Here is a 23754-nt window from a genome sequence, read left to right on the forward strand (position 1 = left end):
GTCAGGGCTCATACCCAGGTTGCGATCTTGATCCTCAGTGTGGGGTGTGCAGGGGCAGCTGATCAATGATTCTTATCATCAATATTTCTCTCTCTCTCTTTCTTCTTTCCTCTCTGAAACCAATAAAAGGCTACTGATTGATTTTTCTCTCTCCCCGCTCCTTCCAAAAATATATTCCAGTGAGGATTAAAAAACAAAAAGCAATGGGTAAAAAAAAAACAAAACACTGCAGAACATACACAATAGAAATCAATGCATATCAAGTTTGAAAACATGAGAAGTAATACATTATACATGTCTTAATAACATAAATGAGCATAGGGGTGATAAACTCCAAATTTAGCATTCCTTCAGGGATATTGGTAGGTGGAGTGGAATGCCAATAGGATGTATATGGATGTCTGTCAAGCTATTATCTAAATATTTCTCTATGCTGGAAATGTTTTATTTTAAATTTAATGTTAAAAGGGTATTTATTTTAATTTATGTAAATGGAACCATTCTGCAATTTTTTACCCATTTGACTTTATGTTTTTGAGAACTAATCAGATGACAGATCAATATATATTCAATTACTTTAACTGTAAATATATACATGAACCACATTTTAATTTTCCTACCATGAACAAAGCAACAGCACTCTTGTATCTGTCATGCATATGCAAAAATGTTCCCTAGGATATATACCATACTCAAGAAATAGAATTGATATTATGTAGGTGTGCCTCTTCTACAACTTTATTAGTTTAGTAAACATTCTCTTAACTGACTCAAATTAACTAACAGTCTAAGAGAATATATCCTTCACATATCTCATTTCATAAATTGAGTTATATTCTGATAAGAATTAATGGTTTTGTTTATGCTACTTATATTTGGTAGTATAATTATATTATTTAAATATTGCAAACTGATTTAATACAATAGATTTACAGAATATAGAAATACATAGAAATCAATAAAAATTGTTGCCAAATGAGATGTACACAACTATGAATAATTAATGGGAAATATATAAAACCATAGCAGGGTTTTGTGCTCAGACTGCTTAAAAAATAACTTTAGATGGGTCAATGGGGGCAAAAAGGGGACATGTGTAATACTTTCAACAATATAGATTTATGCCGAAACCGGTTTGGCTCAATGGATAGAGCGTCGGCTTGGGGACTGAAGGGTCCCGGGTTCGATTCCCGTCAAGGGCATGTACCTTGGTTGCGGGCACATCTCCAGTAGGGGGTGTGCAAGAGGCAGCTGATCGATGACTCTCTCTCGTCGATGTTTCTAACTCGCTATCTCTCTCCCTTCCTCTCTGTACAAAATCAATAAAATATATTAAAAACAAACAAACAAACAAACAAAAATATAGATTTAATTAAAAAAAATCTTTAGGTTATCACTCCACTTTAATAAACTGAAGCCAAAAATTATAGCTGATGATTTGTGAATATATAAACTACACCAAATAAAGAACTAAGTAAACAGCTTGTCACTTATAATACATTTCACTCTTTAAAAACAGAAATCATAATCAGATAAGATACCCTACCCTTTTCATATCTGTCTTCTGAAGTATTGGTCAAAAGTGGTGCTGTGAGGACATGCATACAATGGTTGTAGAAGAAATTTAGAAATTCACTCTTTTCAGTTTTCTGAAACAAAGAATTTAAAAAATACTTTATTAATAACATATCTTTAAGAATTAGCAGTGTGAAAAAAAAAGAATTAGCAGTGTGGGTCATACACAAACAATAGACACTTTAAGATACTGTGAAAGAACCAAAAAATTAGTTATATACACCTTAATGTTACTTCTGCAGAATTAAAAAATCAAATCTATTTCATATTCAAATAAAAATGAAAGCAAGAAAAAGATCAGATAGTATTAAAAACATTTGTTCTTAGGAAATTAGAATAATTTTTTTCAAATATGCTATGATCTGAAATGTAATGAAGAATCTATCAAGCAATATAAGAGCAACTTAACTATTTAAAAGTTGATAACCCTATTTCACAATGTATCCAAATTTGGAAATCCACCATATCAATTTATCAAGCCACAATAAAATAATAAAAAACCAACAAAACTTACCTTTTAACCATCTTTACATTTATAGTTCACTAATGTTAAGCATATTCACATTGTTGTATATTTTTAAGAAGTTAACATACAGTGATCAAGGGTCATAAACCGAAATGCTAACATCTCACTAAGATTTTCTACATTACAAGATTGTATCTTGCCAAGTGAACTGCTATAGGAATACCATTGCTACTTGAATACCAAGTATACGAATATGTAACTATTTATTGTTTTTCAATATTGTACACATTTTCAAAATTTCTAATTTACAATTACATTTAAAAAACACCTATAGCTGATTAGATCAAAACTTAAAAAAAAAAAAATCTCAGAATAATTCCTTACATTAGTTGTAGCCAGCATGTTCTCTGGATCGATTAGAGTACGAAGAAGTCCCATTAACTGAACAGCACCTCCTAGCTCAGGATCAGTGTCACAGATCATTTGCTCAATTACTACATTAATGAGAAGGATGTCCTGAAAGAGAAAGTTTCCATTAGACCTGGTTTGGAAATACGACAAATATACCAGTTGAAAGAACAAAATCAGAATCACATAGGAAATACCCTCCAAAGCATGTATAACTTATTTAAGCTCTTTTCTTCCTAATAATGTTTTTTAAAGTTCTATTTAAGCACACCAGAGAAAAAAATTCATATATATATATATATTACACCTTATGATAAGCATATTATACCTTATGATACCATTAATATAGGAAGAGGAAAATAAAGTCATTTATCAGTGATTCTAGTTCACTGGAGGTTCTAACAGATTCTCATTCTAGGTTTCAGTGTCAGGTATGAACTTAGAAGTTGAGGAAACAAGCAAGATTACACATGTGATACCTTCTCCACTCCCAAACACAGTTTATCTGAGCTTCTAACTAGAAAATCATTTCTAGGGAAGAGAAAAGAGAGAGAGAGAGAGAGAGAGAGAGAGAGAGAGAGAGAGAGAATATGAATAACCCAGTATACAATTCTCCACAGGTGAGTGGATGCACATGTGTTATATAATGATCGAATACCAACTAGATTTATTGTTATGTTAGCAACATGCTCTTGGATCTTAATATACAGAGCTACCAAGCAGCTTGCAGCTATAAAGCAGCTTCTGCTTATATTTTTAAAGTAGGAATCTTAAACATTAAATTATGATACAAACTGATCATGTCAAAAAGTTCTGACATCAACTTGGTGGATTTAAAGATGTTTATTATTGGGGGAAGAACGGTAGTAACTGAAGAAGATGAAATAAGGGAACTGCATGGAATGAATCAAATGTCTTATATTGGGAGAATTCTGGAAAACTTCAGTATAAAGCAGTCTTTGTTACTATTTTGTTTTGCTAGCCCTGTCCAAACTATATACTTTTAGCCAAAAATAATATATTTCTGTGAACTGTTTGTTTATAAACTCAATGCAATAAAGAACCAACAAAATCATGTCATAGCAATTTAACTTCTTAAAATTGGAACCCTAGCCTGACTGGTGTGGCTCAGTGGTTGAGCATCGACACATGAACTAGGTCACTGGTTAAATTCCAGGTCAGGGCACATGCAGGGGGTTTCGAGCTTGATCCCCAAAAGGGGGTGTACAGGAGGCAGTCAATCAATGATTCTCTCTCATCACTGATGTTTCTCTCTCTCTCCTTTTCCCTTTCTCTCTGAAATCAGTAAACAATATACTTTAAATAATATTAGAACCCTACCCTCTACCATGTTTCCAAATTTGATCACTAGTAAATAAATTATATCATGGCAACAGAGACAGAATGAAATTTCTTCAAAGAGGAATTATGAAACAAAATTACTTTTAATTGTTGTATTATTTATTTATATTACAACTGTAAACCTACTTTTGCCTATCCCGTATAGTTTTACTTTATGGTGTTCCATTAATTCATATAGGCTTTCTTCATTTTTAAAAAATTTTTATTCTCAAGTTCTCTGATTATTTTTCCTATTGCTTGATTGAGTCTGCTGAAGAAGCTATTTAATGATCTTTTTCAGTTCAGTCATTGTATTTTCCAGCTCCAGGATTTCCTTTGGTTCTTTTCTATAATTTCTATCTCTTTGTTGAATTCATTTTGTTTATGTATTTATTGTTTTCTTGATTTCATTTAGTTATCTAATTGTCTTCTTGTAGCTCACTGAGCTTCTTCTTTAAGATAATTATTTTGAAATTCCTTGTTAGGCAGTTCAAAGTTCTCCATTTCCCCCCAAATTTACTTTTGTACTTATCTTTAATTCTTTAAATGTCACTTTTCAATTATAGTTGACATTTAATATTATTTTATAAGAGTTTCAGGTGCGCAGCATAGTGGTTAGACACTCATGTAATTTACAAAGTGATAACCCCAATAATTCTAGTATGCATCTGGCACGGTACGTAGTTATTATAATATTACCGACTATATCCCGTATGCTGTAGTTCTCCGTTTGTTTGTTTCTTTGGTGGTGTCAAATTCCCCTGATTCTCCATGATCTTTGTAGTTTTGCATTGGTGTCTGCACATCTTAAGAAGCAGATAGCTTGCACAGTCTTTACAGACCAGCTTTGGCAAAGAAAGCCCTTCACCAGTCAGCCTGGCCAGAAGTTCTGGCTGGGCCAGCAGGTGGGGTCTGTTACTGGGGTGCTAAGACCTATTGAGACCTGTGCAGTGGTCGTTCTGAGCTATTGTGAGATGATTCCCTCAGTGTTCTGGCTGAGGCATGAAAAAAGTGATTCTCTTGGTAGCACCCTGAAAGGCTGGGGATGTCAGACCCTCACTTTTCTTTCTTTCCCTCAGGGGGAATTCATTTGTCCAGGGGATCTTTCTCAGCATTGTTCTGTGTTGTCTTGGGGAAGGAAGGACATGGGTAAAGTGAAACTGTTATTACCCCTTCAATGCATCTTTTCTCATTTCTGTGTTCCACCAAGGTGCTATAACCTCTCACCTGGATTCTGTAAGGCATGTTTCATTTCTTAATTAACACAATAGAGTAAGCCTGGTGAACTGAATAAATAGCTAAATCAAAAGACCCAGCCTCTAAATGCAGTACTGCCAATAACCAGCTATCCAAGTGGCCCTATTAACTCTTACAGGCCTGTTTCTCTAATGGCATAACAAGGGAACTGGAACAGACGATCACCGAAGTTGAGACCACTCTGTCAAAATTCCAAGCTAGCAATGCTAATCGTCTACTAGAGTTCTTTACTGACAGTAAAACACAAGCACAAATCTAATTTTCCTTAATCTGCTTATCCAACAATATAATGAAGATAAGACAAACTACCAGAAAATTCCTTCTGATGTCAAATGATAATTTAATCTAAAAATTTACAGCCATGTTTGGGAGCTCATTTAGCTGTAGCCAGTTCTGTACACCAAAAGACTGTGGGTTCAATTTCTGTTCAAGGTATACATCAAGGTTTGGGTTCAATCCTCAGTGGGGATGTGTATAGGAGACAGCTGATCAATGTTTTTCTCTCACACTGATGTTTCTCTCTCATATCAATGTTTCTTTCTCCAAAAATAAAAAATATATATGTCCTCAGGTAAGGAAAATACATACATACATACATACATACATACCATTACAGAGTAAGTGCAATGAATTTATTGCAATGCTGGGGCATCCACTTTTAAATATGTTTTTATTGATTTTTTTACAGAGAGGAAGAGAGAGGGATAGAGAGTTAGAAACATCGATGAGAGAGAATCATCGATCAGCTGCCTCTTGCACACTCACTACTGGGGATGTGCCCGCCACTAAGGTACGTGCCCTTGACCGGAATCGAACCCAGGACCTTTCAGTGCGCAGGCCGAGGCTCTATCCATTGAGCCAAACCGGTGTTGGCGAGAACACTCTTTTAAATGTATAGTCTTAAAATAACCCCTAAACTTCTTTTCCATTTATGACTGTTTATTCCTATGATCTCTTTTTGTTTTACTTTTTAAAATATATACCACCATAGTAGCTTCTGCAATTATAACTTTCAAATGAGAACCAGTCTGTAAATGGCAGCATCATTTAGCTGAAATGTTCAGCGAACTACAAAACTACCTGGTTAATTGATTATTTTGTACATTTATTGAAATATAGCCAAGCCTACTCATTTTCAAACTGTCTATGGACATTTCTTACTATAGTGGCAGGGTTAAATAGTTTTGACAGACCATAAGACCTAACAAGTCTTAGTTACCTTCAGGATATTGCAGAAAAATTTGCACATTCCTTACCTAAATAACGTTTCAGTGAGTAACTATAGTTTCTAGGAGATATTTCAATGTTTTAGTTATTTCTAAATCAAATTTTAGAGAAATGATACTCCCATTTCATTACACCCCAACCTTATACTATTCTTAGAAGCAAACACTTTAGACAGTTATTATCAGCCCAGTGGCAATCATGACAAAGTTATTTTTCACTGACATAAGATCAAGAGAACATTAGTTATATATATTAAGTAAGAGAAGAAAGAATGGCAAGGGCAAGAAGAATATTCTGAAGTAGAATAAAAATAACTGATGGATGTTGTGGAAACATTTCCATTTTTTAAAAATATATAAATGTAGTAATTTTTAAAAATTCATGCAGATGAAATTTACTCTGCAGCAACTTGAATGAAGGCTACACATATTATAGAACCAATAGTTCTTTCATTCCATTCTCACATGTTAGTAAAAGAAACAATAGTTTCTCAAATTACAAGAACTTAATGGTCCAACTCCTCACATTTGTGGAATAGCAAAACAGCCTACAGACAAAACAGAACTAAAATTCTTTGTAAAATTGGGGGATTTTCTTGATATGATGCACTGAACGAAATGTTAGTTCTGTACTATTCCTGAGACAAAGACATAACCTAAAGTGAATCAGGACAAATCCAAATTGTTGAACACTATACCAGAAACTTTTTTTTGTCTAGGCTAAAAGGATATTACTGGGACAACTGGCAAAATCTGAAATTAGGGCTGCAGTTAAGTAAAGTAAAAATGTTAAATGCCTAATTTTGATCATTATAGTGTGGTTATGTATGCAGAGTTTTTAGTAGATAGACAATAAAGTAAACAGGGATAAGGGATATCATGCCATCATTTTTGTACCTTATTCTTCAATGGTTCAGACAAAAATAATTATATATGTAAATGTGTATATATAAATATGAGCAAAGAAAAAGAATGATAAATAGGAGACAAAATGTTAATAACTAGGGGGTCTGACGGAAATGTATATGGGAGTTCTTTGTACTATTATCACTTTGGTACAAATTTAAAATTACTTCTGAATAAAAGGTTAAAAAAACTGATGCAATTTTAGGAAATAAAATGTGATATGTTCAATACAAAATACTGAACAGTCAACCAACTCATGGAGATTAACTTATATATTTTTAAAAAGTTTTTATTATGGCAAATTTCACCCTCCAAAATTATTTTGAAGCAAATTTCATATATATAATTTTATAAATACTTCAGCATAAAATATTTAAAAGTGTTTTAAGAATCCTTTAAAAAATAAAAATAAGGAATCTTAAAAAGAAACCCAACAACTATACTTAAATAAATAAAAAAATCCCAATGCTATTGTCATATCTAAAAAAATTAACAAGAATTTATTCCTAAGTGAGAAATACACTGAAAATACTTGCCAAAATAAGCAGTTCAGTAATAGCTGTATTACTTATTCAGTCAGATTCTAAAATAAGTTTTACTGGATGTTTCAAAGGCCATTAGCATAAAAATGTGAAATCTGTGGCATAACAAAGAGAAGACAGCAGTTACTGCTAAATCCACCCTTACAGCTTGGACAGAAATGACTACAATAAAAAATGTTATTTCCTAGTGTCTCAAACACATATGTTAATATTGTGATCCTAAAAACAAATCTGCTCCATCATATCAGGAAGAACTCGAGTTTGAATGCTGTGCATTTAAAAGAACATCAAAATATCAACACTCCACTGAATGTACAAGCAACTTATTTCTTCTTTCTTTTTAAAGGTTGCAGCCAACCCAATATAGAATTCAGCATGTAGGCTCCTTTACTTTTGAGGGGAGGGAGGGGAATATATATATATATAATTTATACTCTTGTGTTATAAGAATTATTTTGAGGCAACAAGATTTTTAAATTATAAAATTACTAGATATCATAAAATTCAGGGAAATGAAAGGCCTTAAAGACTATGATTAGAAGAAAAAAAAATTGAGAAAGAGACTTTTTATAGTTAAAAATTAGTAATAGCCCTAACCGGTTTGGCTCAGTGGATGGAGCATCGGCCTGCAGACTGAAGGGTCCCAGGTTTGATTCTGGTCAAGGGCATGTATCTTGGTTGTGGGTACATCCCCAGTGGGGGGTGTGCAAGAGGCAGCTGATCGATGTTTCTAACTCTCTATCCCTTTCCCTTCCTCTCTCTAAAAAAAAAAAAAAAAATCAATAAAATAAATTTTAAAAAATCAGTAAGGGCTTCTCTAAGTCTCATGCATCAATTAAATGTAAACAAGAAAATAGTTCTACAAAATAAATGAACAAACAAAATTTAAACAAACTCATAGAGAAAATAGACTGATGGTTGCCAGAGGGTAGTTGGGAGACTGGGTGAAAAAGGTGAAGGGATTAAAAGTACAAATTGCTAGTTACAAAATAGTCAAGTGCAGCATAGGGAATATAGTCAATAATATTGTTGCCCTGCTGGTATGGCTCAGTGGATTGAGCATCATCCCATGGACCAAGAAGTCTTGGGATCGATTTCCAGTCAGGACACATGCCCAGGCTGCTGCTCCATTCACAGTAGGAGATATGCAGGAGGCAGCTGATAGATGTCTCTCTCATAGATGTTTCTCTCTCTCTCTCTCTCCCTCCCTTCCTCTTTATCTAAAAGCAATAAAAACATATTTAAAAAATGATATTGTAATAACTACAGTAGATAAGTACTGAAAATATTGGGGGAACACCTTGGGAAGTACATAATTGTCTAGCCACTATATTGCACACCTGAAACTAATACAAAATAATACTGAATGCAAATCGTAATGAAAAATTATTATTTTTTTTAAAAAAGCCATAGAATAAAATGGTTCTAATAAAAACAGAAAGTTAAGAATTCTTAAAATTAGCCGAAGTCGGTTTGGCTCAGTGGTAGAGCGTCGGTCTACGGACTGAAAGGTCCTGGGTTCGATTACGGTCAAGGGCATGTACATTGGTTGCAGGCACGTCCCCGGTAGGGGGTGTGCAAGAGGCAGCTGGTCGATGTTTCTCTCTCATCTAAGTTTCTAGCTCTCTATCTCTCTCCCTTCCTCTCTGTAAAAAAAAATCAATATTTTAAATAAGAATTTAAATAAGAATTCTTAGAATTAGTTGCTTATTCTTCTCATGGCCTGAGAGATTTTATAATAAATACTTTTAGTCGCACTCATCACTAAGGATGTAATACTGAGCATTAACTTCAAAGTATTACCTTTTGTAAAGGATGTCACTAAGATAGTAATAGCAACAGTGAGATAAATTAGATATTTATTTCTTTAAAAGTCAGATTAGCATTAGTAGGAAAAAAAAACCACCTTAAAATACTTAACACAAAATATGTCTTTTATTTCTTTTCTACTGCCTAAACTATACCATTAGCCCAAACAGATTATAAATAATATTGCTTTAAAAAAAAACAAACTGGAAATATCTATGAAAGACAGACATAAAAATCCAAGTTAAGAGATTAAGCACAAAACATATAGAACAACTACAGTTTAATTCAATAATATAAGGATCAAATTAATACCGGGATTCAAAACCATTAAGAAGGGAGATTATTAGCCTGGTCTACATGGTTGAGTATCCACTCATGAACCAGGAGGTCAAGGTTCGATTCTGGGTCAGGGCACATGCCCAGGTTGCAGGCTCAATCCCCAGTGGGGGGAATACAGGAGGCAGCTGATCAATGATTCTCTCTCATCATTGATATTTCTATCTCAGTCTCTCCCTATCTCTCTTCCTTTGTGAAACCAGTAAAAATATATATTTAAAAAAAATGAAGGGACATAACTATATTTTAGTTATTTTTCTACTTAACACTAATATAAGAAAGAGTACTTAATATTACATTGTATTGTCTTAAAAATAGTTTAAAGGAAAAGTGTAAATATTTCTGTAGTGGGAAAACACAACATTGGTCTTATTATTAAAAATTCATCCACACTAAAAAGAAAATACACATTTGAATATAATGAAAGTAACTTATTAGTTATACTCAGTAAGTGCCTGACCTATGAAGCTTGAAATTATATTTCATTAGTACTTGAAAAATTTTTTAAGACTAGCATATAAGATAATCTATGATAATCATTTATTTCAATCTCAATACTAATTTGAATATATTTTTTTTAAACAGTAAATCCAATTGCCAATTGAATACAATGCAAATCAATTGGCACAAATGTGGTGCATCGAATCCCTACAAGGAGTCTAAGACTCTTTTCAGGAAGTGCATGAGAATAATAGTCATAGATGATTAGAAATTTATTATTTTGCTTCATAAAAGATTGAAATAACGACCATCATTTTCTCTCAATAGTTTTCAAACATTATTCTATAGGTAATTCACATAGAACCAAAACATTATTACTTACATCGTCACTCTGCTGGGCTTCTTGCATTACAAACTCTCGGACCATGGATGGACTAAACTCTACTAGATAAGAAAATATATCTGTAGCAGCTGATCTGACTTGCAAATCATCCATGCCCTGATGAAAGGAAAATAGATTACTTAGAGACTGTAACAAATATTATGCTGGACTTTCCTTTTCCCCAAATCTATGTATACTTCCAACTTTTTGGATTTAATAGTTCTGGAATCAAAATACCTAACCTGTCTTTCCTTTTACAAATATTAAAAAGTTTTAGATAGCTCAATGATTAGTTTCGGCCAGTTTTTTTCCACCACAAAATACATACTCAGAGAATTTAAAGTTAAGCATCAGCACAGGATTATAAAGCAACACTGTAACAAAAGGTTGGTTTTTTTGGGGGAGGTGGAGAGGGAAGAATTACTGATTTAAGTATATGCAAAAATGTGAATGATGTCTCCTAGTTAAGTCTTTAAAACCTTATAGAATCTGTCTTTGATCCTGGATTTGCCAGTTACTTTACAATTTAGTAACTGATTTCTCAATTATGATTTTCCTATTAGAGAATGCTTTTGAAAACACTTTGGGTATATTTACTCTTTTCTACAACTTAATTTTCTAAGGTAATGATTATGAATGCTTGTCCTCTTTCAACATGTGAAGAATACATGATTTAAGTTACAAAATCTTCAAGAGATCCTGAAAACATTCTATGACTCAGTATCTCTCAAAATGTGGTACAGTGAATCCCTACAAGGAGTCTCAGACTCTTTTCAGGAAGTGCTTGGGAATAAAATCCCATCTAATAAAAAGGTAATATGCAAATTAACTGTCACTCCATCACAAAGATGGCGGCACCCAGTCCTCTCAGCCTCACAGTCCCCCAGTCCCAGGGGGGCAGCTGCTGAGAGCCGGCAGTGTGAGTAGTCTGGTGGAATGCTTGCTCTGATACCGTGGCAACAAGGCAAGTGTTCCGTGCCCGGTTGCAGATGGGCCTCTGGGCAGCGGGTGTGGAGCGGCAAGGCCCCGCAGAGAGCTACTGGCACATGGATTTGTGCGCAGGCTACTAGTTATTTTCATAATAATAAATAACACTAGGGTATTAATAGCCTCTTCACTCTCAGTCTATCACAAGTATCGGGTTTTCAAGAGGCTACACAACCTGTGGTAGCACAACAAATTAAATGCTGAAGTTACTATGAGACTTTCTTTTTTTTTTTTTTTTTTAAATAAGCCAGACATTAAAGATATTGGTAAAAAATATGAAACAGGCCACGACCAGGTAGCTCATCCGGATATGCCAAGATTATGGGTTTGATTGCTGGTCAAGGCACATGCAAGAATCAACCAATGACTACATAAATAACTGGAACAACGTATAGATGTTTCTCTCTCTCATCTCCCCCGTCCCCCCTCAAATCAGTAAGTAAATTTTTGAAAAATGTTTAAAAAAACATGAAAAAATGCCATTCTTTTCACTGAATATATTTTGTTTTGGAAAATTTATTTTTTCATAGAAGTTATTTATGTTAACATATAACTGGGTTATTATTTTAAAATAAATTAACACTTAAAAAACTCTTTTAATTTTTCATGTAATAAATATCAATGGATAAAACTAATAAGCAAAAGTATCAGAACCACTGTCCTAACCCCAAATTGCAACATGAGCACCTTTGATTCAGTCTGCCCTCATTCTACTCAGTGGCCTAAAAAGGAAAGGCATTTTATTTGTTTCTATGAAACATAATTAATATGGTTATAGAAGAGAAAGTCTTATATGGGATTTTTATTCACCTGAAGTCATATTATATGCAAGTAATTACATAGTAATATTATAAATTTAAGTTAATAAAAATCTGAAGATTGAAAACACTCGTATAATTCACTATCAAGAGAAGCATAATTTAAATTATAAAATTCAATATGCATTACTATAATAAGTACTTTCCATCCATAATATAAATCTTTTACAAATCTCAATTTCAAAAACATGAAGAAAAAAACATGTATAATTACCATTACAATTTCAAGAGCAGGAAGAATGCCCAGCTTTGCCAAAGTTTTGAAAAATGCATCCCTGTTTTGAGGTTGTAATGTCTGAGAAAATGCACAAAACTCCTTGAAAAAATTAACCTGTAATGTTAGAAAGTACAGTGAGACTTTGATACACACAAAAGTAAACTTAAGGCACACGGTAATGTGGTAATGTGATCAACAATACCCTTCTCAAAGATTATCTTTTTAGGGTATTCTGATCCTCAGAACCTACATAGGACACATTAGAAGTCAGCAGCCCATTAAAAGTAAACCTTGCTTTGAACAATTACTTCTCTTAAAAAAAACATTATGGTGTACAAAGGTTATATGTGGAGTCTGAGGAATGTATATACTTATATGTTATTCTCTATTCGTGACTAAGGTGTAAAAATGCCATGTAAGGCGAATATTTTGAATTAGAGCAAACATTTTCACAGAAACCCAGTGGCTGGGTTTCCAGGGAGCCTCAAAAGTATTAAGTTTTAAGAATTGGAAAGGACATTACAGATTCCCTAGTCTAAAGGACTGATTTCATAAACAGAAAAACTAACTAGGCTATTAATAAATAACTACACCAAAAGTGACTTGGCTGATTTTAAGTCAGCAATCCTTCATTGCTTCTTAAAACCCATGTACCTGATTATAATGTTTGAAAAATTAACAAACTGCTGGTAAACAGCAATCACTATTTTTTCCCCTCAAGGCATTGTTTTTATCTCAAAAAAGTTATTATAAACACATTCATAAGAAAAAAATTTCCAAGAAGCAACTATTTATTATTCATCTACTTAAGAAGCAGTCCTCTTGCCACTTGTTTAAAAAGAAAAGCATCCCTATACTGTGAGTATCAATAACCAAGAAAATGGATGAGTTTGTAGTTCTGTCCTAACATAAACCACATATCTGATTTTGGAATTTGTAAGGGACACAGTTTCTCTCATGGAGAGGGGAACCCACATCAAAATATCCTAAGAAATTTCTAAAATATATAAAACAATAAGTTTGAGAACAACTATTTATAGTATAATTTAAGTACATATATTTTATCTCATACTGTAGTTATAAAAAATTTTCTCTTAACAAATTCAGTATCAAAAGCCTGCATGCCAAAAGAGTAAGTGCTGTTTAAGGGTTTGAATTTCAAGAATAAATTACCAATTCACGCCGTTTATCATCATCTGTAGCCTCATCTGTTAATTGTGCAAAAACTTCAGACAAAAACTTCTCATCTTCCTACATGAGAAAAAATATTAATTTTAAAATTAACATTACTATGAAATATTAAAAGTATAAATTTTACCCATTTATATGATATATACAAATGTTTTAATTTTAAAAACTTGACTACACCATTCACTATTAGTTATATATACATTAATATTTCATGTAACTAGAAATGTCAATGATAAAGAACTCTTTTGGAAAACAAAAATATTCTAGAAGTCATGCATAAACACTCATTTACTTTGACTTAAGGGCCTTTTAGCTACCTTTTGGAGTCTATTTATTCTTAATTTAAACATAATTCAAACAAGTTTGAAGATCTTTAACCCATAGCAGATTAAAACTTCTTTTGTGTGTATGTGCTGCAGAATTTTAGTAATTAGTTTACAAGTAACATGAGATGAAAGAGGTTGAAAATCACTGGCATAGAGTCCAGTCTTACATGTTCTGTCGTCTCCAAGGATACCATTAAACATCAAAACACTACAATAACTGCCTTTCATACTATTGAGAGGAAAAAGGTTGAAATGGCTGGTGTAGAGTCTTACTTGTAAGGCTACAACTAAATGAAAATACTACTATAACTGTTTTTCATTCAAACACATATTCTGTTTTTAGAATTAGATCAGGCTTTAAGAGATTACCTAGTCCAATTTTAAATTTCATAAGACTGAGTTACAGAGTGGATTTACCTGTGGATAGCTAGCAACAGAGATAGATTTAGAATCCTAGTCTCTTGCATAATGAGATTTTTGTCATTCCCACCCAATAAAATGAACTACTACAGATAGGACTCAAATATTTCAATGTTTGAAACAAATCAAAGCCACACACACGAATGGGACAAATCTAATACGTAACATTTAATATGTTAAATCCTATACTTGAGGCCAAAAACTTCTAAAACAAAATGAAGAGCCACACGTTTATCATCAGTTGTTTTTGAAAAGGTATTGAAAGATTTTACATATTTAATTAGTAATTGGAATGAAAGGTTAAAAATTTCTTTCAGTGCTGAAATCTTGATATAGGCAAAAGTATGTCAAAAAGAATGAATCTCTGATTTTATTGGATTTGTTTTTAGCTCAACTCTCATCTATGTAATAGTGGAATTACATGTAACATGTTAAAATGTCAACATTTGAAAGAGTTGTCCTACAAGTTATTCTAAAAAGGATCTTAATCTGTAGCTGTCTGTGTGGAAATAACCTCACTTTTTTGGCTTTTAGGAATTTAATTTGAAGACATTTTAGAGTGTACTTCTGATTTTTGGGCACAAGGGGTTTTGAACAACTAGAAAAGTTCAGGTGAACTAAAATGTTATGCTTATATCATGCTAAAGAAAATCTCAACATGTATTAGAGTACATACTAGGAACCAATGATCACACTAAATAATTTCAGTTAAATAACTTTAGTCTAGGACCGTGGTCAGCAAACCGCAGTTCGTGAGCCACATGCAGCTCTTTGGCCCCTTGAGTGTGGCTCTTCCACAAAATACCGCGGCCTGGGCGAGTCTATTTTGAAGAAGTGGCGTTAGAAGAAGTTTAAGTTTAAAAAAATTGGCTCTCAAAAGAAATTTCACATTCTAGAGAAAGACCAAGATGGCGGCATAGGTGCCACTCGCACAACAATTTAAAAAAATTAAAACTAATACAAAGGACATCCATCATCCAAAACCACGGGAAGGCTGGCTGAAAGAGGGGAGCGCAAGCACTGAAAAGCCGAGGAGCCTAGGTATGGAGGCACGCGAATCGGGCTGATGGCGGGCTACTTGGCGCGCCACTCGGCTTTTCTTTTCAACCTGAAAGGAAACAAGCTCCCTATCACTTTGAAATCCAGTTTCTGGGGTCCCGTGAGGGACCCAGATGCCTATGGGGAGAAGCTGGGCCATTGGGGCCTAAGTGAGGGCAACTCTTGCAGAGGTGCACGCAGCAATCACTGTATACTGCGCTGGATGGCAGGCAAGCAGGGACTTGGAAGCACGGGGTTGGGACAGCCATTGCTGTTAGCCACGCCCCAACCTAGTGACATCCTGAGGCCCAGTCCTGCCCTGAGGCCCTGCCCCAGGCGCAGATTCTACAGACCAGCCCAGGCACCACAAAGCTACTTTTACATATGAATGGCCTGTATTGAGGCAGCTTAACCATATATAAACTGCAGCTCCAGCAAAAAACAAAACAAACCACACACAAAAAACAAACAAACAAACAAACAAACAAACAAACAAAACTCCCGCCAAGACCCAAGCAAACAGGAGAAAACTGTAGTTCTCGCTGTAGCTCTTGAACTGAATCCCATTGGAGATCCAGAAGCCAGTGTTCCTAGTGGTCAATATCAACCACTCACACCCAAAAGTGACATTCGGGAGACGGACTCAGTGAGCACCAAAGCTCCACTGAAAGACACCATGTCTTCAGTGCAGCAGTTCTTCCTTTACAGACATAGCGGGTCCTCACAGACAATTGGCGTGGAGATCAATTCCTCCCAGAGTACCAACAGCAAACAAGGCTTAGTAATTATACCAAGACTTTGCACTCAGCCCACAAAGGGATATACCAAAAGCAACCACCCCAGGTGATTGGGGAAGCTAATAGGTCACTACCACACAAAGCCACTCCATCAACACAGGGAGGAGACACAGAAACATGTCACGAATGGGAGAGATGGAGGAAAGTAAACTACTGGATGACACAGAGTTCAGAATCACATTTATAAGATTATTCAAGAATCTATTGTAAAAACCTTTGAGAAACTTGATGAGAAATCCAAGAAGCTTGGTGAGACCTTCAAGGACCTTAGAATACCAAAAAAATGGAAAAGGACCAGTCAGAAATTAAGCATACAATCTCTAAAATAAAGAATATACAGAAACTCAACTATAGATCAACGTACCCCAAGAATCAAACCAAAGACCTGGAATATAAGGAAGAAAAAAATCACCCAACCAGGGAAGCAGAAAGAAAGAAGAATCCAAAAATGTGAGGATAGTGTAAGGAGCCTCCAGGACTGCTTAAAGCGTACCAACATCCGGATTTTTGGGGTGCCAGAGGAGAGCGAGCAGGATATTGAAGGCTTAATGGAAGAAATAATGACAAAACTTTCCCTACCTGGTAAAAGAAATAGATTTACAAGTTCAGAAAGCATACAGAACCCCAAACAAAAGGAATCCAAAGGGGAACACACCAAGAAACATCATAATTAAAATGCCAAGGGCAAAAGACAAAGAATCTTACAAGCAGCAAGAGAAAAACAGCTAGCTACCTATAAGGGAGTACCCATACGACTGTCAGCTGATTTCTCAACAGAAACTATGCAAGCCAGAAGGGAGTGGCAAGAAATATTCAAAATGATGAACAACAAGAACCTACAACCAAGATTACTCTACCCAGCAAAGCAATCATTCAGAATTGAAGGTCAGATAAAGAGCTTCACAGACAAGAAAAAGTTAAAGGAGTTCAGCAACACCAAACCAGAATTACATGAAATACTGAAGGGTATTCTTTAAGGAGAGGAAGAAGAAGAAGAAAAGTAAAGGTAAAAATTACAAACAACAAAAAGACATAAAATACATACCTACCAACAAATGAATCTAAAAATCAAGTGAATAAAAAATCTGAAGAACAAAATGGACTGGTAAACATAATAGAATCAGGGACATAGAAAGGGATTGGACTAACAATTCTCAGGGGGAAGGGAGTCTGAGGGGTGAGGGAAGAGATTGGACAAAAATCTTACACCTATGGATGAAGACAGGGGCGGGGGTAAGGGCATGGGGTGGAGTTGGGAACCAGGTGGAGGGGAGCTATGGGGAAGAAGGGGGAAAGAGGAACACCTGTAATAAACTGAACAATAAAGATTTTTTATTATTAAAAAAAAATTTTTAATCATTGTACTGTTGATATTTGGCTCTGTTGACTAATGAGTTTGTGGACCACTGGTCCAGGAGTTATATACCTTTACACTACCTCATTTTGGTCCAGTTAGCTAAAATTCTTATGTTAACTTGCCTTACATAACTTATATCAGCGTTTTTCAACCGCTGTTCCGCGGTGTGCCGTAGGTGCAGACAAGACAAGAATTTTATAATTTTTCACTATTTTGTTTACTTAATATTTCATAATAAAGTAATTATAAAATACTTTGTGTTTATTTGATTCCTATTCAAGAGAATTACTTTATATATAGTAATATAGGCACAGAGTTAAATTTTTTAACATTTTCTAATGGTGGTGTGCCTCGTGATTTTTTTCATGAAACAAGTGTGCCTTTGCCCAAAAAAGGTTGAAAAACACTGACTTATATAATAGCAGGTTAATACACATTTAAGAAGCTACAGATATGTACACCACAAGAAGGGTTATTTGGAAATTCCTACTACCAGGTCACAAAATTTTTACATGGAAATCTCAGAGGTGGGCTTTAGAAATAGCCTTTAAGAGGCCAATGGCCATAAGCTTAATTACCTTCTTCTCACATACTGTTGAAAATAGAATTCTGCATCATGGCTGATACATAAGAGATAATCAAGTGGTAAGCCCTAAACCCGTGGCTGGCAAACTGTGGCTTGTGAGCCACACGCGGCTCTTTGGCCCCTTGAGTGTGGCTCTTCCACAAAATACCAAAGCCTGGGTGAGTTTATCTTGAAGAAGTGGGGTTAGAAGAAGTTTAACTTTAAAAAACTTGGCTCTCAAAAGAAATGTCAGTCATTGTACTGTTGATATTTGGCTCTGTTGACAAATGAGTTTGCCAACCACTGCCCTAAACAATAGGTAGTTTCCAGTATCTGGCTATTTTAGCAAATATTTCTCATGGAAAAGAAATAAGTAACTTTCCTTTTTAAAGCTACACTTGATTTATATAATTATAGCCTTCACAAATAAACCTGTGATAAAATATATAAAATGACATATAAAATGTTATAAATATTTACAAATTAGTTTGCATAATTTCTTTTTAAAACACTGGTTTTGGTAATCAATGCTCTGAAGTTAAAAGCAATCATTTGAAAGATACACTTCAGCTTCTGTCACTGGGTCCTTTACATCAGCTATATTGACTGTGGATCTACTTCCTGACTTTTTTTCTATCAGGAAACGAAATGGCATCCTGAATTGTACAGTATGATTTTTCAAAATTAGTTCCATAGCCCTCGCTGGTTTGGCTCAGTAGATGGACCACTGGCCTGAGGACTGAAGGATCTTGGGTTCGATTCCCATTAAGGGTACATGTCCAGGTTTTGGGCTTGAATCCAAGTAGGGAGCATGCAGGAGGCAGCCAGCCGATCAGTGATTCTCTCTCATCATTGATGTTTCTATCTCTATCTCTATCTCTATCTCTATCTCTATCTCTATCTCTATCTCTATCTCTTTCTGTCTCTTCCCCTTTGAAATTAAAAAAAAAAAAAGCAAAAAAAAAAAAGCAGGTCCCATGCATTGTAAATGAAGCGTAATGTGTAAGTCTAACTTCCCTTACACTTATTACTGCTGAATAACAAAAAACTGCTCAGTGAAATAATGATCTGGAGAAGTAAATGTTACATGAAAGGTAAAGTAACAATAATAGAAAGGTGAATAATGGTTGGAAGTATCATAAAATGGAATCTCATTACTAAATACTAAGCCAGAGATTGTCTTTGGTCTCTGGACACCCCTAAACTCTTAAAAATTACTGAGGGGCCAAAAGAGTTTTTACTATGTGGGTCATGTTTATCAATTCCATACTTAAAACTGAGATATTTAAAAATATTAACTCATTTAAAAGTAAGCTATTATGTTTATATAAATATTATTTTTATGAGAACAAACTATGACCCCAAAATTTAAAAACTTAGAAAGAATGGCTGTTTTACATTTTTGCAAATCTTTTCATGTTTGCCTTAACAGAGGACAGCTCGATTCACATATATCTTCTTCAGCATTCAGCCTGCTGTGATGTGATGTTTTGGTTGAAATATAATGAAGAAAATAGAGCCTTACACTGACATGAAGCTGGAAAAAGGAAAACCTCAGAGACCTGTCTAAAAGGGCTCCAGGGATCCTGAATGGTCCACGGGCCATATTTGAGAACCACTACACTAAGTATATAGGTGCTGCTCAATAAACTTAGTGACTCATAGGGAAATAACGAGAATTATATAGGAAACTGTGCATATAGCATACTATCACAAGTGAAGAAAACTCTTCAAAATCCTGTTTATTACATTGTTAGGATATAAAAGATTAACATGATAACTATGGTGTAAAAATCCTAATTTTCAACTCAAGGAGACAGAATAAAATCAACCTCACATAGCAAATAATCTAATCATCATTTCCTGAAAATGAATATTTTTCAATCCTGGCTGCACTTTGTAATTATTTGGGTAGTTTTAAACACTCATACTTCTACATATCCCAATAATAATTAAGTCTCACAAAATAGAATAAAAGATGATTTAAAAATAGCTGCTCCTGTTTGGAATGATGAAAAAGTTCTGAAAATGGACAGAGGTGAATGTACTTTATGTTAAGAATTGTACACATAATGGTTAAAATGGTGAATTTTATGTCATGTATATTCTACCACAATTTTTAAGAAGAAAAAAAAAAAGTTAAATAAAACCCAGCTACATCATAGGACACTTAAAAACATAAAAGGTCACATTAAGACTCTCCTTCAGAAAGCCATGAGATAAAATCAAAGGAATGAAGAGCAGCTTGAACTATTACTGAAACTAAACACCTGAAAACAAAATTATGATGAACACCTTAGTTTACTTACCTGCAACATGCTGACTATCTCAACTTTGTTGAAGAAAATAAAAGATGTAAGAGTAGAAAGAAAATTCTCTTCAAAAACGGATGGCGTCGGCAAAATGATGTCCTGAATATACTGTACCCTGTAAGTTTGATGTATTTTTTGCCTTAGTTCAGAGTCTGTTATTGGTATAACTTCCTTAAACTTTGCAGTTTTTGTCAGGAATTCTCTATGTCTTTTTGGCTGAGCCAGAGAAGGGTCATATTCAAGGCATCCCACGACGTCCATGATACACTCATCAGAAAACATTACCTCAAACAGAGTTGCCTTATTTAGAAATAAGATTCCTCTAATAATTTCATACAAATGGTGTAAGCCTTCAGTGTTTTCTAGGTTCTCACAAGCTTGGAAGAGCTGCAGTAGTTTTTTAATATAGCCTTCATTTTCCAAGGCCAGAGCCAGCTTTTCCCTACGGATAGGTGAGGAGAGAACTGAGGTAACCAAGTCAGCAATCTCTTCAAGTTTATTGAGTTCACATGTGGGCAGGTCAATCAGATGACTAGTTTCAGGCATTTCTTCAAATCGTTCTTCTTCTGATTCATCAATGAGGTCCTGTGTGACTTCCACTGATGGATCTTTACCTTGAACCTGAAAATATCCAAATATAGCTGGTTACCTTAAAATATAAATGCATTCAAATTTTTGCAAATCATATTACTGACCATTGAACTTAAGTAAAAATTAACTATCTACTCCTAGTTAAGAAAAGTCTACTGATTTTAAGCATACGTCAAATAAGAGAATCAGAAGATTCACACTACTCTTTCTTTGGCCACTTTATTACACTGTGTAGCACTATTACTGGGAAGACCGAGGGGGAAAAATGACTGCAGTCAGATGCATAAATCTACCAAAAACCTTCAGTGATAAGAATCGCTAGAGAGAAAATATGACGTTAATGAAAATGATAACAGTCAAAAGAGACTAAGTAGGCTATCACAGTAGGCTGCCACTTTATAGGAAAGTAGAGGCCCAGTGCACAAAATCTGTTCACAGGGTGGGGGTCCCCCCTCAGCCTGGCCTGGGCCCTCAGGTGATGCCTTAAGGCTGTCAGTCGGACATCTTTAGAGCTGCTGCTGCTGCTGCCCTCGCCAGCCATGAGCCCAGTTTCTGGCTGAATGGCACTCCCTCTGTGGGAGCGCAGTGACCACTAGGGGGCAGCTCCTGCAGAGTCTGCCCCCTGGTGGTCAGTGTGCATCATAGCTTGTTCCACCTTCAGGCCAAAATTGGCTCTCTAACATCCTCCAAAGTGTCCTGGATTGCAAGAGGGTGCAGGCCAGGGAGGGATGCTGGAGATTGGCTGGGGGTAGGCGCAGGAGGGCTCCAAGGTGTGTCCAGTTAGATTTGCTAAGTCCTGATCAGCCAGATCCCAGCAGCAAGGTAACCTTCCGGTTGGAGCATCTGCCCCCTGGTGGTCAGTGCACATCACAGTGAGCAGATGAGAAACCTTAGCATATTACGCTTTGATTGGTTGAACAGCGGACCAGATGACTGGACACTTAGCATATTAGGCTTTTATTATAGAGGATGGCAGCTAAAATGAATGTTATGATTAATTTCAAATTCCAGTGACAGTTCACAGCAAACATTTCCCTAAGGAGACATAACTATTAAATGTAATGTGGGTGCAGCCACTGTGGAAAGCATATGGAGTTACCTCAAAATATTAAAAATAGAGCTGCTTTATGACCCAGCGATTCTACTTCTGGGATTAAATCAGAAGAAACCTGAACACTAATTTGAAAGAATATATGCATCCTTATGTTCACTGCAGCATTATTTATTATAGTCAAGATTTGGAAGTAGCCCAAGTGTCCATCAGTGGATGAGTGGATTAAAAAGCTGTGATACATTTATGCAATGGCACACTAATTGGCAGTAAAAAAGATGAAAATATTATCCTTTTTGATAGCATGAATAGGCCTGGAGGGCATTGTGCTAGTGAAATGAGTCCATTAGAGAAAGATAAATACCAAATGATTTCTTTTATATTCAGAATCTAATTGAACAAAAACAAACAAACAAAATGGAAACAGACTCATAGAGAACAGACTAACAGCTGTCAGAAGGGATAAGTGCTGTAGGCTGGGTGAAAAGGGTGAAGGGGGATCAAGCAAAAAAACCAAAAAGACAAACCAACAAAAAACTCATAGACATAGACAATAGTATGGTGATTACCAGAAAGAAAGAGGAATGAAGGGAAGTGGAGGCAAGGAGAAGGGGGTTAAACGGTAATGGAAGGAACCTGACTTGAGATGGTAGACACACAATATATCAATGATGTATTATAGAATTGTACACCTAAAAACCTACATAATTTTAGTAACAGACGTCATCCTAATAAATAAATTCAATAAAAAAAACAAATAAACAAATGTAATGTGGAATCCTGAATGGGATCCTGGAACAGAAAAAGGATACTGGATTTTAAACTGAGGATATCTGAATAAAGAATGGGCTTTCGCTAATAATGGTATATGAATAATAATAATGAATAATAATAAATGCTTAGTTCATTAATTGTGACAAGTGTATCATACTAATGTAAGGTGCTAATAACAGGAGAACCGGGGTGGTGATGTCAGGGAGGGGAGTACATAGAAACTCTACTTTCTGCTCATATTTTCTGTAAATCTGAATCTTTTAAAATAAAAACTTTATTTAAAAAAATTTCAATTATCTGAGTTACCATTTATCCTATATCATGTAAGTTCTTCACAAGTTGAAGCCATGAGCACTTTTGATCATTAGTGTGTGGTACATAGTATTCATGAACATTAGGCAAATGGGTGATGAAATATATAAAATCTTAAAGCTTTAGAACATAAATATTTAATTTTTTGTTTGTTGTTGAAAGATCTTGACATTTTACAGGGTATTAAAATCTGAAGTAATAAAATTATAACTAAAAAAATTTTAAGGAAAAAATTTTGCTGTAAAATATAAAAGAAATTTCTATATTAGGTTACCAAAATCTCAATGAAGATATTACCTCTCCACATTA

At 34.8% G+C, this 23754-nt stretch overlaps 1 protein-coding gene across 2 annotated transcripts in view; it reads right to left on the bottom strand.

The window, feature by feature from the left end:
• PPP4R3B (protein phosphatase 4 regulatory subunit 3B) overlaps positions 1 to 23754 on the bottom strand; it is a 45312-nt gene that overhangs the window by 11462 nt on the left and 10096 nt on the right. For both annotated transcript variants that reach the window (XM_084900804.1, XM_084900803.1), the window contains exons 4-9: positions 20715 to 21338; positions 13885 to 13962; positions 12709 to 12825; positions 10690 to 10806; positions 2426 to 2557; positions 1547 to 1649 (exon numbers count right to left, since the gene is read on the bottom strand). In XM_084900804.1, coding sequence (XP_084756930.1) covers positions 1547 to 1649; positions 2426 to 2557; positions 10690 to 10806; positions 12709 to 12825; positions 13885 to 13962; positions 20715 to 21338 — 1171 coding nt within the window. The remainder of the gene's footprint in view (positions 1 to 1546; positions 1650 to 2425; positions 2558 to 10689; positions 10807 to 12708; positions 12826 to 13884; positions 13963 to 20714; positions 21339 to 23754) is intronic.

The sequence above is a fragment of the Pipistrellus hanaki genome, assembly GCF_964339955.1.
Source record: "Pipistrellus hanaki genome assembly, chromosome: 12".
Lineage (NCBI taxonomy): Eukaryota > Metazoa > Chordata > Mammalia > Chiroptera > Vespertilionidae > Pipistrellus > Pipistrellus hanaki.